At 36.7% G+C, this 19,808-nt stretch overlaps 1 protein-coding gene across 3 annotated transcripts in view; it reads left to right on the top strand.

Moving 5' to 3' along the window:
• Positions 1-19,808, top strand: part of FANCB (FA complementation group B) — a 41,524-nt gene that overhangs the window by 6,572 nt on the left and 15,144 nt on the right. Inside the window, exons 2-4 of one of the 3 annotated variants that reach the window (XM_037822578.1) lie at positions 546-1,562; positions 7,823-7,975; positions 8,702-8,794. In XM_037822578.1, coding sequence (XP_037678506.1) covers positions 615-1,562; positions 7,823-7,975; positions 8,702-8,794 — 1,194 coding nt within the window. In that variant the 5' untranslated portion in view covers positions 546-614. Of the gene's footprint in view, positions 1-545; positions 1,563-3,996; positions 4,057-7,822; positions 7,976-8,701; positions 8,795-19,808 lie in introns of those variants that run through there. The other 2 variants (XM_037822580.1, XM_037822579.1) reach the window with 2 other exon arrangements.

Here is a 19,808-nt window from a genome sequence, read left to right as displayed (position 1 = left end):
AATCCCAGCCAGGCCTCCAAGGCCCCCAGTAGAACGGCTGCCCCAGAGGGTGCAGATGAGGGCCAAGCCAGCTTCTGGGTGTGGCCGTAGACCTTTGCTCTCCTAGGTGCTGTCCTTGTCTCTTCAGCTCACCACTGAACTTTCCCCCTTGCTGGTGCCCTGGTACTTTAGTGATAGCAATCCTTGCATGAGGTTTGAAACAAAGACAGAAGTGGAACCTTAAGAAATTTCCTGAGCGAAAAAGAATATCTGACGTAACTTTTAATAGAACACCTAAAGCTTTAAATAGATGCTGTTAGCCTATTCATTATCATTTTTAATGTGGTTATTTGCATCCTTAGCAAGCTATGTTTTTTAAGAGATGGACTGAACTGATATTTGGGATCTAACTTTTGATAAGAGTGACATTGTTAAAATAGTATTATAAAAAACTTAAAAATGTTTACTTAAAAATAATAGTTAACTATTTGATATTTCTCTAAAAGAAGCATGGTTTCTTTTCAACTCCACCTACTTCATGGCAGTTTTTCTCATTTCTTTTTTAGGTTTAAAAACACCAACTAGAATCAATTTGCATTTGACAGTCGGTTCAACACAAAGACTTCATATTGTGAATGCATAGCAAACAAGCAATGTCATCTAACAAACAAGAAAGGCTCTTGTGTTATAATGGGGAAGTCCTAGTTTTTCAGTTGTTTAAAGGAAATTTTACAAATAAAGGAGCTGCAAAAATACCCATATTACAAGTCAGAAGAATGGTATTTGACAGAAGAACAAGAGCATTTGTTCAGAAGTCCACTGGATTATTCAAAATGAGGGAAGAAAATGCTAATTTTAAAATTATTTGTTGCAGCTGTGTGTCAGACTTCAGAACTGGAATTAACCTCCCTTATATTGTGATACAACACAACAAAAAGAATAATGTTTTCAAATATTTTCTACTATTGCTTCACAGTTCCAATAAATTTGAAAAGCGATTGAATTTTAAACTAGGCTATGAGTTGAAGGACCGTGTAAGGCTCCTAAATGGCCCTTTAATTTTATGGATACATGCCCAAACAGTCTTCTGTATCTCTTCCAAAAATGGCACAGTTGTTAGTGTGCCAGCTAACTTTTCCTCTATTGAGTGGGCAGGGGAGATTGAAAATCTAGGTATTGTCTTATTAGGACTAAAGGAATGTTATTTACCTGAGGAAGGATGCACTCAAAAGCCTTCAATATCAAAATATGCGTTTAGGGATACCGAATTTTCTTTATACTCTCTTGAAAGTCAAGAAATGTTAACTGATACATACATTATCCCTCATATTTATAGCAGTGTGGTAACTTGTGTTCATGTCTGTGCAACTGAGATGGTCCACAGCCAGTTAAGAATGTCTCTGATTGCCCTTACTCGAAAGAATCAGCTGATTTCATTCCAAAATGGAATTCCCAAAAGTGTGTGCCAGCTTCCCTTTGGAGATCCTTGTGCAGTTCAACTAATGGATTCCGGTGGAGAGGACTTTTTCATTGTATCCTTTAGGTCCGGTTGTGCTTGTGCTGTTTGGGAAAACAACTTTCAGGTACAGTACTTCTCATATGATTTAGTTGGGGTAGTTCTAGTAATAAGATGTTTTAAGCATTCTTGCTCTTCATAGATTTCATCCTCAAGTCCTGTCATCTAAATCACTTTTAATATTTTTCCCCACCTTTATGGTATTCTTGTCAAATTACATGTTTATACACTATGAGTCCCAAACCACTGATTTATCATTACTTTTTATGCATTTGCCTTTTAGATCCCATAGGAAGTAAAAAGTGGAGTTACAAACCAAAAGTACAATAGCACGGGCATTTATATTAACCCATGTCATTACCCTTGCCAAAGATCTTTATTTCTTCACGTGGCTTCAATCTGCTATCGATTGGCTTTTACTTTCTTCCTGCCGAGCTCTCTTGAGCATCTCTTAATAGGTCTCATCTAGTGTTTATCTGGGAATGTCTACATCTCTCCCTCATTTTTGAGAGACAGCTTTTGTTTATCTGGGAATGTCTACATCTCTCCTTCATTTTTGAAAGACAGTTTTGCCAGATATGGAATTCTTGGTTGACAGTTTTTTGCTTTCAGCAGTTTAAATATGTCATCCCACTCCCTTCTTGACTCTATGGTTTCAAATGGGAAATCAGCACTTGATCTAATTGAAGATCCCTTGTACATGACTTGTTGCTTCTTTCTTGTAGCTTTAAAAATCCTCTCTTCATCCTTGACATTTGACAGTTTGATTATAATATGCCACAGCGTGGGTCTATTTGGGTTTATCCTATTTGGAGTTTATTGAGCATCTTGGATGTGTATATTCATGACTTTTGTTAAATTGGGGGGGGGTTCAGCCATTTTTTTCTTTGAATATTCTCTCTGCCCCTCTTTCTCTTTCTTTTCCTTCTGGGACTCCCACAATGTGTATATTGGTATGCTTGATGGCGTCCCACAGGTTTTTCTCAGGCTCTGTTTACTTTTCTTCATTTTTTTCTCCTTTCTGCTCCTCAGACTGAATGATTTCAATTGTCTTATCTTCAAGTTCATTGATTCTTTTTTCTGCTTGCTCCAATCTGCTGCTGAACCCCTCTAGGGATTTTTTTTACCTTCTGTTAGTGTGGTCTTCAGCTCTGTTTGGTTCCTTTTCATAATTTCTGTCTCTGTTGATATTCACTTTGTGTTCATCTTTTGCTTTCCTGATTTCCTGTATTCTTTGTCCATGGTTTCCTTTTGTTCTTTGAGCATATTTGGGGCCATTTTTTAAAAAGTCTTTGTCTGGAATGTCCCAGGTTTAGTCCTCATTGATGGTTTCTAATGCTTTAACCTTTCCCTTAGCCTGGGCCATTGCTTCCTGTTTCTTTGTATGTTTTGTAACCTTTTGTTGAAACCTGGACATTTTGATATTTTGCTGTGTTATTGCTGGAATTTAGACCGAGGCAGCTGTTCCTTAAGCTTGTGTTCAACTATTGTTAGACAGATCTTTCTTTGATTGCCAGGAATTAACAAAACAAACCAAAAAAAAAAAAAAGGAAAAAAAAAAACACCTTTCCCAGTCTTTGCAGATTGACCCCTGCAAGTGCTCTCCCCTGGGCTTGTCCATATAATGAGTTTAGAGAATAGCTCCAGACCAAAGTGTAAGGTCACTTCTGGTCCTTTCTGTGCAGGTGTCCTGTCTTGGGCATGTGCAGGTGGCCCTAAGAATTCCCCATTTACCCAGATACAAATGTCCCCTCTTCCCTAGGAAACAGTTTCCTTATCCTGGGCACTGTGTTGTATGTCCTATAGCCCGCAATTCCTTGCTCCAGGCAGTGTGACTTGACTGTTCTCTCACAGCATTCTGTAGGAGAGCTTGGTGAACTGTCATTTTCACTCAGGACAAGTTCTGGGATGGCGAGTCCCTCAGGCCACCACCAGATAGATTGTACCAGGCATAAATGCTTGCTTCGGCACTTACCCTGTTACTGCAGTGCTCTAGCTGTTTTCTGGAGCTTTGAGAAACATGTGACTGTCAATTCTTGCTGGTTGTTAAAAGCTTCTGTGGGGGCCAGGGCCCTGAAGGCTCTCATTCCACCATCTTGAATGGATGCGGCCCCCTAAATCACTGTTTATGCTGCTCTTAAAAGAAAAATAATACATTATTCCTTTCTTAAATTTCAAGTCACCTGAATACTACCTGATAATTGTTTTACCTTGCCATTTTAAGTCATAAAGCTTTTGATTTGTTTAGAAATATGTTAATAAATATACAGCTGTATAATTGTTATATATTTATTTATATTTTAATATAACTTTCTAATTTTTATGCATGCTATAATAATTGGTGGTACATTTTTATTTGCAATTAGATTATTAGTGATTTCATTTTATAAGCTTTCTTAGATTCATCAAATAAATCAGTTCAACTTTTTAAAAGTTAGTAATTATCTATTTAAACTTACTTATCTCTCTTTGCTTTATTTCTGAAAATGAAATATAGAGAAATTCCTTGAAATGTATCATTGTCCCTTTAGAGACAAATAATTGTTCTCCAGAGACAAGTGGTAAGTGTTAATTTTTCCAAAAACTGTTGCTTAGAGATTTTTATCATGTTATATTTTGAAATTCAGAGTTGATCTTTTTGCCCATAGTCACATTTTATCTATATATAGTCTTTTCTTTTAATGTAAGGTTTGGAAATTGCTTTAAAATAAAGTAAAAAGACACAGATAATGAATAGGAAAATGAATAGGAAATAGGTTTTTAACTGGGTATCTCCACCAATAATTTTTCTTTGACCCTAATTTTTTGGTAATGTTGCATCCTCCTAGCTTAAGATATGTATCAGCTAATTCAACAACGTGATGCAAGGTGTTTATAAATAAAGATAAGTGATCATTACAGGTCAGAAATGTCTGTTCCTCTGTTCCAAAAGTAGTTTAGTATATTCTGCATTTTTTTCTTTCGTTCTTGTGCTGTTTTGAAAGAAAGAGCAGATACCGCCTTACTATGTGTGCCCTGTCCATTTAATTAGAAGCGTAATTCAAAGTTTTATCCCTGTATTATCACCTTGATATTGAATACTGATAAATGTTTTGGAAAGTTCTAAAGGCATTTTTTTTATGTGAACGACTTCTTTGTGTATATGTGTAAATATCAGGTTGAAATTGGGTTTTATCAGGCTTTGCCTTATAAGTTACCCTAATGTTAATAGGGATTATTTAACCATATTCAAACTTTGTAATACATAGAGGACTTAAATTTTCAAAAGCAAAATAATTTGAAAGCTATCTTTTTAAAATCACACTATACTTTAAAAAAGAATGTTATTTTGAAAGTTAACATTTTCTGTTCTTTTCTACTGTCTCTTTTCCTTTCCAAGGTACAGGAGGCGAAAATCATCTGGTTTAGTGTATAATCCTATTGGGGTAATAGGAAGAACACTGTGAACCTGGGTTTGACTCCCAACTGAGCCATATTTACTGGTGTTATCTTAAAAGATGTATTTATTTCTTATGAACTCATTTTCCTCCTTTATGAAATCGGGATCATCTTACTCTGAGAGGGAAGAATGAAATAAAATAACATTGTAAAGTGTCTTGCATGGTGTTTGGCTCAGTAAGTGATAGCTATTATATGAGACAAGTACCAGGACTGCCATCAATTACTTGTACCTACCCCAGGTACTCAGGTCCCTTATTCACCTGGATAAGGAAAAATAATTCCCTTGCACCTCATTAATTCAGTGGAATATACTCCTTGCTCCCTTGAAGTGGGTCCCCTGTTTAGACACGGTAAAGCTTTGCCACTAACTTGTTACTCAAAGCAGGAGACTCTTTCAGTCCCTGTAGGTGGGCCCGTAACTGCTGGCCTCTGTGACCTGAAAGTTGTCTACTAGGGTTCTTTCTGTATAATGGACCATCATTCTTTCCACAAGTTACTTACCTAAGTCCCTACTGACTTACCCCTTAAGCTAACTCTTCAGGGATTCTATACTGCTGAGCTACTCCCTAATGCTCTGTATTGAAAACTCTGGGGTCATATACTGATAACTAGAAATAGTTGCTTCTGAATTGCCTTGGTAACCTTGCCACTCTGGGAATTTTGCAGCTCATGTCTCCATCATGATGTTACATTGCATTAATACGCACCTACTTAAAAAATCAGATATAGCTTATGGTAAAATATTTGATTATTGTAACAACAGGAATAAAGGCCAAGAATCTAGAAATGAAGGGGTAGTGGGGATACTTGTGTCAAAAAACCTAGGTTAAAGGAAGTAATTATATTTGAGCAATTGCACTTAGTTTTAGCAGTCAGGTCAAAAAAGTAAATATAATGGGGTTTATGATTGAATGGAACATACTATTAGGAAAAAAAATCCAACATTGTGTTCTGAGAGGAATTTACTCTTTGTGGTATCATATAAGAGATTTGGAATAACAAAATGAATACATTCTTGAATAATAAAATGGTATCTTTGATAGCAGTTTTGCTCCCAAATGGGAGAAAACAACATAAACAGTCTTCCTTTGGGTTAGCTATGGATTCATCCATCTATATTTTTTCTGCTTTATTCCATAAAGGAATTAAGGCAGCTTACACAGATATATAAAATACAAATGAACATAAATTAGAGTAAACAAAGAAAAGCAAGATTAGTACATTCGCATATCAGCCCTTCATAAAAGTCCCAGGTATAATGTTTAATTCAGTGATATGACTATACAGAAAATTAACTCTAGAGGCCAGAGGAATACATTATTACCTTTTCTCTTCTTAGGCTTTCTCTCTGGCATAGAAATTGTCTCTGCAAGTCTTTTGGCAAAAATCATTGTCATGTATATCTAAAGCATAGATATTGGTGCCTTGTAAATAGAAAGAGGTCAGTATGTTCTAGAGCTGTGCTATCTAATACAGTAGCTACTAGCCACTTATGGTTATTCAACCATAAGTTGAATGTGGCTAGTCTGAATTAAAATGTGCTGTAAGTGTAGAAGACACTCCAGATTTCAAAGATTTAGTAAAAAAAAAAATAAAATAAAATATTGTCATTAATAATTTCTTAATTACATGTTGAAATGGTAATATTTTGGATATACTGGGCTAATAATTTCACTTGTTTCTTTTCACTGCTTCCAGAAAATTTTCTTTAGTTACTAAAAAAATGTAAAATTATATATGTGCCTCACATTTGTGGCTCACCTATATTTCTATCTGATAACGCTGTTGTAGAGCTATATAGATTGCAAATGCATGTGGGTATGGGCATATCTCCAGCTCTGTGATGTTTGCCCGCCTGACACATTCTTAATGCTAATATCTCTTCATGTAGTTCATTTTATTCCAAGATACTCTTGGGGGGTGGTTAGCCTTATCATGGCAAGATTGATATTTGGTTATGTAGATTGAAGGGCCTTACTTATATTCTTGCTCTAATTCAAGATACCTTCCTGTATCATCTAGATGATGTAACTGATCCTGGGATTCTGAGTAGGAGTTTTAGGTTTTCTGCCTCAGGGAGAAAGTGGAGCTGATCCCCATTATGTTAGCTATCTAGGGGCCAGTCCGGAGGTTTTCAGCTTTATGGACCTTTAAGAGAGGTTGTCTTCTATTTTAAACTTGGGGCCTCCTGTTGTGCTATAAACTGACCAAATCATTTCATTAGACTAGGACTGTTCTATGTATCTCACTATTAGGGGACACCTCCACTTCTGTGCCCTTGATAATGGCTATGTTCTCCTCCACCAGGGTTTAAGGTATTAAGTTCATATGGATTCTGTTGTAAGTTATTCTGCTTCAAGAGCTCTTAAAGTGTCTACTAATACCTTCTGCTTACCTAATGCAACTGAATTCCTTGGGTAATTTGTCTGATCATAAATATGTATCTGCTAAGGCATATGGGAGTGAGAGTCATCCTTAAACTAATTGTGCTGTATAAAGTTAGACTCTTCACTAGAGTTTTACTCTTGAGAAGTATCAGAGATTCCAAAACATTTAGTCATGAGAAGTGTTAGAATTTATAAATAGTTTATAGTAAATTTTTAATATAGAAATCAGGAATAGAGCAGTCTCTGGACAAACATTGATAAAATATTATATCTGAGTACCTTACTCTCTGTAAAGCTATTATATAACTCCTTATGTTTACTTGCCTCCCAGTATCTTTATTTTATTTTACTTTTTTAAATTTTTACACTTTCATTTTCATTACTGCTTTGTAAGACTGAGGGTAACAAATTACAACTACATGAAACAAGAGAACCTAGTTTATTTCATATATGATTTTTTTTCTTCTCTATTCCTCCCTTACCTCTCTCTTCCTTTCAGGTTACTGCTAAGTGGGAAAAAGTTAGCTCAGTCCTGATAGATGACTTTACTGGAACTGGAATGGAACAAGTACTGATACTTTTTAAAGACTCCTTGAACTCAGATTGCCTGACTTCATTTCAAATAACAGATTTTGGCAGCATAAACTATTGTGTAAGTTCTATTTACTTTTTATACCGTACTTTAAAAATCATTTTAGAAACTTCAAGTGCTTAAAACTTTTTGACTCATTCATATAACTGTGATTTCATACTTAAAGAAAACTTTTTGAACTTTAAGAAGACATTGATTGAATCTTTTAAATATATACATTGAATCTCCTTTCAAGAGATGTTATACAAGTTGACTTTATGCTTTTGATATAAATTTGAAGGATGTGTGTGTGATAATCACTGAAGTGACAGTGATATTGAAAATTAATTGCTTCTGAAAATCACATTTTATACCAAATAATATGATCTTATTGACTTAATTTGAACTAAGGAATAAAATGAAGTGAAACTGCCTTAGTAATAGCTGGTATCTTGAGATCTTGGGCATCAGGGAAGTTTCAGATGTATACGAAATCTTTATGAGCCTCTCTTTTGTTCATTTCTAAAATGAGGACAATTATTACTTTCTCTATTTATGGAATATTATAAAAATTTAGTGAGCTTATACTCTGTAAAGCATTATATGAATGTTAGCTGGTAATAGTAGTAATCATGGTAAGTTTTTCTCTAGTTTATTAGACGATGAAGAAAATATATAATTTGCCTTTTGTAAAATAATGTGTAACATGGAAAACTGTCTTTTGATTGATAAATTTCAATTGTATTTTTTTAATCTTATGAATTTTCTAATTCAAAATTTTATCTCTTGCATTTTTGTGTTTATTAGAGTAATACATTGGATGACAATGAAGATATTTTATTTGAAGACAAACAAGAAAGTTTTTCTTTGGTGGTTCAAGCTCTGAAAAGAAGATTAAAAGTTAGTGTCTTTGTTCATTTTTTGCTTTTGCCTTTTTTGATTAGTGCTGTTCTAAAGGAAGTAAAGAATATTGATAGAAAGGTCTTAAAGTATAAGCAACCTAGTGATTGGAAAAAAGAAAACAATGGTATTTCAAAGGGTCTTTATCTTTTTGGTACCTAAAATATATTATGACATCACTTAAGAATATATCATCTAAAAAATGATACTCTTTTATAGTAAGAGAAGGTAGATTTAGGAACCCTTATGAAATAAGATATAAGAAGCTCACTTTTGAGAATACGTTCTCTCTTGCCTGGAGGATCAATATACCAAGGTGTTTCTTTTAGAGGGGTAGCAAATATGATGAATCATAAAATGTTCTAAACATGAACAGCCTACTACTTCACACTTTCCATAAAAAGCTCCCTGATAGAGTTTTCCAAATGTGTTGTAGTAATGCACATTCACTGTAAAATAGTCAGATTCCTCAAAGAAATATTAAAAAGAAAATAGCAATTAACTATATTCTACTACTGAGATATAACCAGTTTTGGCATTTTGGAATGGATATGCTTGCAGACTTATTTATAAATATATGCAAATTTACCTGGAAAGTTGAATGTACGATGCTATTTTTGGTAACAAGTCTTTTGAAAATTAACAAAAACTTTCCTATATGCACAAAAGTCAGAAGAATATAGCCATTATCTGTGTAGTCCATATATAGGTTAAACTATTGTAACTTTTTTATCATATTTGCCTCATCTGTGTGTATGTTAAATAAAACTCCAGCACACCCCCCCTCCAGATACCCAGATCCACCAATTTTAAAATTTTGCCACATTTGCCCTATCGTTCCTTCCTTTCATCCTTCCTTCCATCCATCCATCAGTCTGTTTTCTGAGCACTTGAGTGTAGGTTGTATACATTATGTTTTGTGTACACTTAATCTGGCATCTACATTTCCTAAGAACAAGTATGTACACTTACATAACCACTTTAGGGCAGTTACCAAGTTCAAGAAATATACCGTTGATATGAAGCTTACAGTCTATATTCCAATTTCTTCAAATGTTCCTATGATGTCCGCTTAAGCCTTTCCTCCTCCTTGCTAGATCGCATGCAGGTTCATGTATTACATGTAATTGTCATTGTCTCTTTAGTTGCTCTTTCTTTCCTTTTTGTTAAATTGTGGGAACATACGTACAACATAGTCGCATGTCAACTCCTCCCAAGTGTATCATTCAATGAAATTAAGCACATTCACAGTATTGCGGTGCCCTCACCACCTTCCATTACTAAAACTTTCCCCTCTCCCCAAACAGAAACCCTGCACCCATTATGCACTGACTCCTCATCCTCCCTGCCCACCGCCCTTGGCAACCTGTACTCTACTTTCTGTCTCTATGAGCTTGCATAGGCTCCATTATTTTCATTGTAATTACCATGGGGCTTAAATTTAACATTCTAAGTCTTTAACAAATCTTGTTTACTTTGATACCAACTTAACTTCAACAGTATACACAGACTATGTTCCTATACTCTGTACCCTCACCTTGATGTAGTTTTTGTCAAAATGACATGTTTATACATTGAGTCCCAAACTCCTGGTTTATCATTGCATTTTATACATTTGCCTGTATGAAGTTAAAAGTGGAGTTACAAAACAAAAATATAGTATTACTGGCATTTATATTTACCCATGTCCTCATCTTTACCAGAGATCTTTATTCTTCATGGAGCTTTGATCTATCGTCTATTGTCCTTTCAGCCTGCAGAACTCTCTTTAGTATTTCTTGTAGGGCCAGTCAACTTCTGTTTATCTGGGAACGTCTTCATCTGTTTCTCATTTTTTAAAGAGTTTGGTCTGATACAGAATCTTGGTTGGCAGTTTTTTGCTTTCAGCACTTTAAATATGTCATCCCACTGTCTTCTTACCTCCATGGCTTCTGATGAGAAATTTCCATTTAATCTTACCGATGCTCTCTTATACCTGACATGTTGTTTCCCTCTTGCAGTTTATAGAATTCTCTCTTTATCTTTGCCGTTTGACAAAGATTGATTATAATATGCTGCGGCATGGGTCTATTTGGGTTTATACTGTTTGGAGTTCATTGAGAGTCTTCAATGTGTATATTCCTGTCTTTCATTGAATTGGGGAAGTTTTCAGCCATTATTTCTTTGAATATTCTCTCTGTCCTCTTTTCTCTTTTTTTTTTCCATCTGGGACTCCCACAGTGTGTATATTGGTATGCTTGATGGTGTCCCACAGGTTCCTCTGGCTCTGTTCACTTTTCTTCATTCTTTCTTCTTTCTGTTCCTCAGACTGGAGGGTTTCATTTGACTTATCCTTAAATTCACTGATTCTTCCTCCTTCCTGCTCCAATCTGCTGATGAACCCTTCTAGGTCCTTTTTAATTTCTGCTGCTGTGGTCTTCAGCTCTATTTGGTTCCTTTTCATAATTTCCATCTCTCAACTGATAATTCATCTGTTGGTTTCCTGATTTCCTGTAGTTCTTTGTCCATGTTTTCATTTAGCTCTTTGAGCATATTTAAAGTCTTTGTCTGGTAAGTCCCAAGTCTGGTCCTCCTCTTTGGTGGTTTCTAATGCTTTAATCTTCTTCTTTGCCTGGGCCATTGTTTCCTGTTTCTTTGTATGTTTTGTCATCTTTTGTTGAAACCCACTCATTTTGATATTTTAAAGTGTTATTGCTGGAGCTTAGACTCTGAGACATCTGTTCCTGAATCTTGCATCTTATTTCCTATCCAGTCCATTTTCAAATGTCTTCAGTTGTCATGCAAAAAATGTTTTTTGTAGCTTTTTTTTTCAGGATCCAATTAAAGTTTACATTTGCATTTTATTACTATTGTATCTCTTTAGTCTTTTTATTTGGAATAATGCTACCTCCCCCCACCTCCACCTCCCTTTTGTAATGATCCTGATGAAGTCAAGCCAGTTGTTTCTCCTTTGGAATTTGTCTGTCTTCTTTTTTAATGTGTTTGTCTGTCCTTGGGGTCTGCAAACTTTTCTGTAAAGGGCTAGATAGTAGATATTTATGCTTTTGGGTCCTGTGGTCTCTGGCAACTACTCAGTTCTGCCTTTGTAGTGCAAATTCAGCTATAGATAATATGTGAAAATTGACTATGGCTCTGTTCCAATAGAACTTTATTCATGAAAACAGGCATTTGTCTGGATGTGGTTCATAGGCCATAGTTTGCCGATACCTGCTCTATCCCCTAAATTTCTTCTAACCTGGAAGTTAGGGTTAAAGTCTTGATTGGATTCCAGCAAACACTTTTTGGCAAGAATACTTCTTAGGTGACACCTCATGTTGCATCCCATCAGGAAGCACATAATGTCAGGGTGTCCCATTATTGGTTATGCAAATTTGATCCCTTGGTTAAGGAGTGACTACTCCACATCTCTCCACAGGAAAGGTACATTCTTTCATTTCCAATTAGCAATTAATCTGTTGAGGCAATAATTTGGCACCATGTGAATATTATGTTCCCCAACAATTTAATTTTTGTTAATGAACTTTGCCTAAATCAGTATCAGTGAAGATTGGAAAAATGGTAATTTTCTAAGCTTCATTCCTTCTACATTAATAAGCTAGTTTTTTTCTGTAAAGAAGAACTTTCCTGCATCAACTGAGAATGAAAAATAGTTCTTTCCAAAAAGAAGGGTAAATGTGTGATTTTTTTCCCTTTAATTGTCAGAGTAAGGAGTTAATATAATATGATCTTTTGAAACTGAGGCTTTTTGGTCTCTCGTTTTCACTCTTATCACTAGGACATCATGGGTTTTTATTTATTCAATAGTCTACCATCAGCTACACTCCTTCTCTGTGATGCTCATACAGACCCAAATGTGGCCTGGGAGTACCTGGTCAAGATGGTTTCTATGTTAGTTTTTGAGCTCTTCTGTGCTTTCTTGTAGTAACAAAATGTCTCAACGTCCCCTGGACCTGGAATTGGCCTTATTTCTAAGAATCCCCAGTTCCTTTTAGTGGAAATGGTATTTAAAAACCAAATATTGGTGTTTAGTGTTCTCTTTGTTATCCAGGTGTGGCAGCTTCCAGGCCCTTTCATATAGGGCTAGGATATTTATTTTTAAAAAAAGGTTATATTGACATTTCCATTTCAAATTTAATATTACAATGTATATTTTTATTTTATATTCATATCTTTAAAATACACATAAAATAGTTTCATAATTGCAATACAAATATTACTTCTAACAAATAAAAACTGCTTGTGTGAAGTTTAATACTTCTTTACAGTCCTTTTGGCCCTTAGGCTATATCACACTAAGGGTATATTGTCAGAGTATGTGTTCATATAATTATTTTCTTCATGTTATGCTACCAGTTTTATATTCATTTGCGTTCATTTGTCTGTTTTTAATGTTGAGGGACTTTTTTCTCTTTTGACTTATTTTTCTTCCTTCCTTCCTTTCTTCTTTTTATTTTTTCCTTTGGAATATTTAAACCTTTATGTGGTTGAAAAGTCAAAACTGTGAAAGAAAGGTGAACTCAGAGAGGCCTCACGTCTATCTCTACTTCATCCCCCTGTCTGCTATAAATAACCGTTTTCGTTACTTTCTGGTTTATTCTTTCAGTGTTTCTTTTGGCAGAAGGAAGTGTGTATGCATATTTATAGACACACACATACATATATGTATATGTCAAATATATAAATAAGTTTTTTCATGTATGAAGTATCCTGGAGATGAATTAAAATTAGTACATGGAGATCTGTCTTATCTCTTTTTACAGCTGCGTTATACTTCATAGGGTGGGTGCACTCTAGTTTATTCAACCGTCCCACTTGGTAGTGATTTCAGTTGTTTACAGTCTTCTGCTTTACAAATGATGTTGCACTGTATAGCCTGTACGTATCTTGTTTTGAATTTGTGGTGACACATCTTCAGGGTAGTTTCCTACTTTTATCTACCCCCATTTTAACAATATATCATGGATGTTAAAGATCTCTCTTTCTAATTGGGAGTTACCATATAGCCTGTAAATTGCTTACACTTATTATTTTTAATGTTATCCTCTATCCAGAATGTTCAACTTGGATTCAATAATATAACTTACTATGTTTTTTTATTGTATTTTTTTTAAAGAGTAAAGAAACAATCTCCATAGATCTTATGTCTCTGAGATTCATGGGGAAAAGATAGTATTTAGAAATATTTTGCTAATAAAGAAAGGTGGGGTGGGTGAGAGTCTACTTTTTCCTTTGTGTAGAGGAGAAAATTTTAAATTTTCCATGCAAGTTCATCCTCTTTTGAGATGAACTCAGTAAAAATTATTCACCATGTAAATGTAAGTTTTAGTTTTAGAAAACCATGAAACTTTTAAAGTTGGTAATTTATAATGAAAGTTTTTCAGATAAATTTTATCTGGTATATAAAAGGAAATAATTTGACTATTGAACAAGGTTAATTAAAATAAAACTTGAGGTATTTATAGGATATTGATTTATGATTTAACAATTTAATTTTGTAGTCTGTTTTAGCTACGCTGTATTTGAAACATACCAGAAATAAGAAATATTTAAATAACTTGAATAACTGAAACAATAAACTTACATTTTCCATTTTTAAAGTAAAACCAAATGTTCTAGGCCCTTTTTTGAAACTTCTAAAGTTAATTTTGCAACTAGTTTACTTATTAAGGTGAATTTGCTAGATATTCATTGAACACATTGGATATGAACATGAACAATAGATAAATAAAATGTCATAATGGGTATAAATCCATAAAAGGAAAGAGTGCTGTATTAAAAACTTTTGTATCCTGAACAAAGTAAAATAAATAAAAAGACAAATTGTGAAAAAAGAAATTATAACATAGACAAAGGATTAATTTACTTAATATAAATGTACATTCTCATATAGTATTTTTGGGAATGTAAAATGACCCAGGCTCTTTAGAAGGAAAGTTGTTATAACTATGAAATTATGAATTTCACACGTCTGTTTATCCTTACACTTCCATGTCTAGAAATCTGTTCTAAAGATATACTTCTACATGTATGCAAAGATAATTTTATAAGAACATTTATTGTAGTGTTGTTTGTAAAAAACAAAATTGGTTAAAATCTAACTATCCATCATTAGGAAACTGGTAAATAAATTATGATATACCTGAACCATGGAATCCTATGCAGCTATCAATAAGAATAAGGCATCTCATTATACTGATTTGGAAATGTTACCAAAATCATTTAATTTCTGAAAGCATGAATTGCAGGAATTCTACTTTTGTTAATATGTCAACGAATTTATTTGGACCACCACTTTTGGCAAAAATAACTTAAAATGATTGCAGAAATATCTTTTTAAAATATCCTGAAAAGCTTTAAAAAGCTGACAATATAATCATAAATTATCAGACTGGAACTCAGAGATAAGTAGAGTGCCGGAGCTACTTTTACCCAGGGAGCATTTGCTAAACCCTCAAACTTGAGCTGCAGTTTCCTTGGTCTTGAGGGTCATAGGTACAGAAGACTAAATCTGGAGCCTGCCCAAGGTGGAAAGTCTATAAGGGGCCCCTCTTCCATAAAGCTGGGACCCTAATGGGTGAGGGTGAGCCAGAAACAACTCCATCCCCTCTGTAAGCATACACATACACAAGCTCAAGGGGACTATAAGAAAAGTTGCTTTGACATCAAATGGAGCAACAGTATGACAAAATTCCTTAACAATCTAACCGAGCCTTAGGATTTGCTGTTCAAATTACATTGCCTGGATGGTCCCCAAAGTTCTCAAACTGTGCATTTAACTTAAAGTGGTAGTGTCATAGGCACCTGGCAAAAACGAACATAAAATCTTCTCTGGAAACACAAATTTATCTAAGGCTTCAAATAAATCTCACAAGCAGTTTTTCAAAGAAATGAGACACCTGCAGAATCACTAGGCACGTAAAGAAACAAGGCATCATGAGTAATCATTTATAGGATATGTGATGGTTAGGTTCATGTGTCAACTTGGCCAGGTGATGGTACCCAACTGTCTGGTCAAGCAAGCACTGGCCTAACTGTTGCTGCGAGGACGTTTGTGGCTGGTTAATAAACCAACAGGCTGGTTTATTAAATCATTAGTCAATTGGGGGCAGCTGTGACTGATGAGTCAACGAAGGGTGTGTCTTCCACAATGAGAGAATGCAGTTGGCTGGATTTAATCCAATCAGTTGAAGACTTTTAAGCGAGACAGATAGAGGACCTTCACTTCTTCGGCTGACCAGCGAAGCATTTCCCGAGGAGTTTGTCGAAGTTGCCAGTTCGTTTCTGAGGAGTTCATTGAACATGTTTGTCAAAGTTGCCGGTTCATTTCCTGAGGAGTTCATCGAACATCTTCATTGGAGTTGCCAGTTTGCTGCCTGCCCTACGGAGTTTGGACTCGTGCATACCCACAGTTGCGTGAGACACTTTTATAAATCTTATATTCATAGATATCTCGCATTGATTCTGTTTCCCTAGAGAACCCTAACTAATACAACTTGGTACCAGGAGTGGTTCTTGAGAAACAGAAATCTTAAAATGGGCTTTTACAATTTGTTTTCTACTCTGATTAGATTCAACAGCACTAATGGCTCCATTTCCTATAATCAAGAGGGCACTGACAGACCGTGGCGTGAGTTGGCAAGGGAGATATGCAAAATAGCACCATTTGATTCTCCTAATCATACTCGTGTATGAAGCAAGGCTCTGGGTGACAGTGTTTTCGAAACCTTCACAGAGTTTTGCAGAATTAAGAGGTAGAATGATGTTGGCTGGCTGCTCTTAGATATGTTGGATAAAGTTATAAGAGAAAGGGACAAGCTAAAGCCTTCAAATTTAAAACTTAAACACCGTGTGACAGATGTAAAGGTTTCTATGTGTGCCCTGAAAGAAAATCTTATTTCCTGTGCCCGCAGACTTGAGATTTCTGAAAACCAGACGCAGACTCTCATTGTGCAAGTAGCAGATTTACAACGTAAACTAAAGTCTCAACTTCTCAGGGTGTCTGCTGTTAAAGTAAAGGCATTGATTGGAAAAGAATGGGATCCAGAAACTTGGGATGGGGACATATGGATTGATAATAATGGCAGTGAGGACATTGGAACCCTGGATTCTGCTGAGTCATTGTTAGAGGGCTGTCCTGAGGAAACAGCACCCCCACCTCCAGTCTGCTCTAAGGAGTTTGCCATCCAACCTCCACCTAAAGAGATTAACCCTTCAGTGCCTGCTAATCCTGTAATCACCTCCCCTGAGGAAGCAGCCCTCACTCCTCTGTTTGGAGAGATTAATCCTGTTTCATGAGATGAAAATGGAACAGAATGTTCCTGAGGTAAATGGCTTGAGGGATAATTCCAATTCTTTTCATGACCCACCCACACCACCAGTCTTTGTTTCAAGACTATAACTAGACTAAAGTCCCAACAGGCCCCGAAGGGTGAGGTACAAAGTGTGACCCATGAGGAAGTACACTGTACTCCAAAAGAACTGTATAAGTTTTTCAACTTATGCAGACAGAAACCAGGGGAATATGTGTGGGAATGGATATTAACGGTGTGGGATAATGGTGGAAGGAATATAAGGTTGGATCAGGTTGAATTTACTGATATGGGCCCACTAAGCAGAGATTCTGCATTCAATGTTGTAGCTCGAGGGGTTAGAAAGGGCATTAACAGTTTGTTTGGGTGGTTGGCTGAAACATGGATCAAAAAGTGGTCGACATTACCAGAGGTTGAAATGCCAGAACTGCCCTGGTATAATGTGGAGGAGGGGATTCAAAGGCTTAGAGAGATTGGAATGTTAGAGTGGATTTATCACGGAAGACCTGCTCACACACCCCTGGAATATCCAGAGGACACACCTTTTACCAAGACTGAGAGGAATGAATTCGTGAGACTAGTACCATCATCCCTGAAGAGCTCTGTAGTTGCCCTTCTCTGTAGGTCAGATATTACTGTAGGAACTGCTGTCACTGAACTGGAATCCTTAAGCACAATGGGGATAATTGGATCCCAAGTTGGCAGAAGCCAAGTGGCTGCGGTTAATCGCCACAGACAAGGTGGATGCGGCTACCATAATGGAAAACAGGCTCAAAGCAGCAATCAAAATAATCTGATTCGCAGAGACTTATGGCATTGGCTAGTAGATCATGGAGTACCAAGTAGTAAAATAGATGGGCAATAGACTAAATTCTTGTTTGAACTATATAAGCAGAAGAATTCTAGGTCAAGTGAACAAAAGTCTCCCTTGAATTACAAAAACAGAGAGTCACGGCCCCTCAATCAATTCCCAGACTTGAGACAGTTTACAGATCCAGAGCCTCTTGAATGAGGGGAAGGCCGGGTACCCTTGGGGAAGGATCCTGTTCCACTGCCCAAAATTTATGCTGTTAATCTTCCTCCCAGCCTTCCCCAGGAGGACCTATGGCCTTTTACCAGGGTAACTGTGCATTGGGGAAAAGGAAATGATCAGATATTTCATGGATTATTAGACACTGGTTCAGAAGTGACATTAATTTCAGGAGATCCAAAACGTCACTCTGGTCCACGTCAGAGTTGGGGCTTATGGAGGTCAGGTGATAGATGGAGTTTTAGCTCAGGTCCATCTCATGGTGGGTCCAGTGGGTCCGGGTTCTGTGGTTATTTCCCTAGTGCCAGAATGCATAATTGGAATGAATAGACATACTCAGCAACTGGTAGAATCCTCACATTTGTTCCCTGACTTGTGGAGTGAGGGCTATTATGGTGGGAAAGGCCAAGTGGAAGCTACTAGAACTGCCCCTGCCTAGCAAAAGAGTAAACCAGAAGCAATACAAGATTCCTGGAGGGATTGCAGAGATTAATGCCACTCTTAAGGACTTGAAGGATGCAGGGGTGGTGATTCCCACCACATTTCCATTCAACTCTCCTATTTGGCCTGTGCAGAAAACAGATGGGTCTTGGAAGATGACAGTGGATTACTGTAAGCTTAGCCAGGTGGTGACTCCAATTGCAGCTGCTGTTCCAGATGTGGTATCATTGCTTGAGCAAATCAACATATCCCCTGGTACCTGGTATGCAGCTATTGAGCTGGCAAATGCTTTTTTCTCAATAGCTTTTAGTAAGGACCACCAGAAACAGTTTGCATTCAACTGGCAAGACCAGCAGTTTACATTCACTGTGCTACCTCAGGGTTATATCAACTCTCAGCCCTATGTCATAATATTGTCTGCAGGGATCTTGATCGTTTCTCCTTCCCACAGGACATCACACTGGTCCATTATATTGATGATGTCATGTTTATTGGACCTAGTGAGCAAGAAGTAGCAACTACTCCAGATTTGTTGGTAATGTATTTGTGTGGCAGAGGATGGGAGATAAATCCAACAAAAATACAGGGGCCTTCCACCTCAGTAAAATTTCTAGGTATGCAGTGGTATGGGGCCTGTCGAGCTATCCCTTCTAAGGTGAAGGATAAGCTGTTGTATCTGGCCCCTCCTACCACCAAAAAAGAGGCACAATGCTTAGTTGACCTCTTTGGATTTTGAGACAACATAGTCCTCATTTGGGTGTGCTACTCCAGCCCATTTACCAAGTGACCAGAAAAGTTTCTAGTTTTGAGTGGGGTCCAGAACAAGATGAGGCTCTGCAACAGGTCCAGGCTGCTGTGCAAGCTGCTCTGCCACTTCAACCACATGATCCAGCTGACCCAATGGTGGTGGAAGTGTCAGTGGCAAATAGAGATGCTGTTTGGAGCCTTTAGTGGGCTCTTATAGGAGGATCACAGCGCAGGCCCTTAGGATTTTGGAGTAAAGCTTTACCATCCTCTGCAGATAAGTACTCTCCATTTGAGAAACAGCTGTTGGCCTGCTACTGGGCCTTAGTAGAGACGGAACACTTAACCTTGGGCCACCAAGTTACCATGAGACCTGAGTTACTTATCATGAGCTGGGTGTTGTTCGACCCGCCAAGCCATAAAGTTGGGTGTGCACAGCAGCACTCCATTATAAAATGGAAATGGTATGTACGAGATAGAGCTCGAGCGG

The sequence above is a fragment of the Choloepus didactylus genome, chromosome X (assembly GCF_015220235.1).
Source record: "Choloepus didactylus isolate mChoDid1 chromosome X, mChoDid1.pri, whole genome shotgun sequence".
NCBI classification, from domain to species: domain Eukaryota; kingdom Metazoa; phylum Chordata; class Mammalia; order Pilosa; family Megalonychidae; genus Choloepus; species Choloepus didactylus.
The sequence above is the reverse complement of the archived record's forward strand: the minus strand, read 5'-3'. Positions and strand labels throughout refer to the sequence as shown.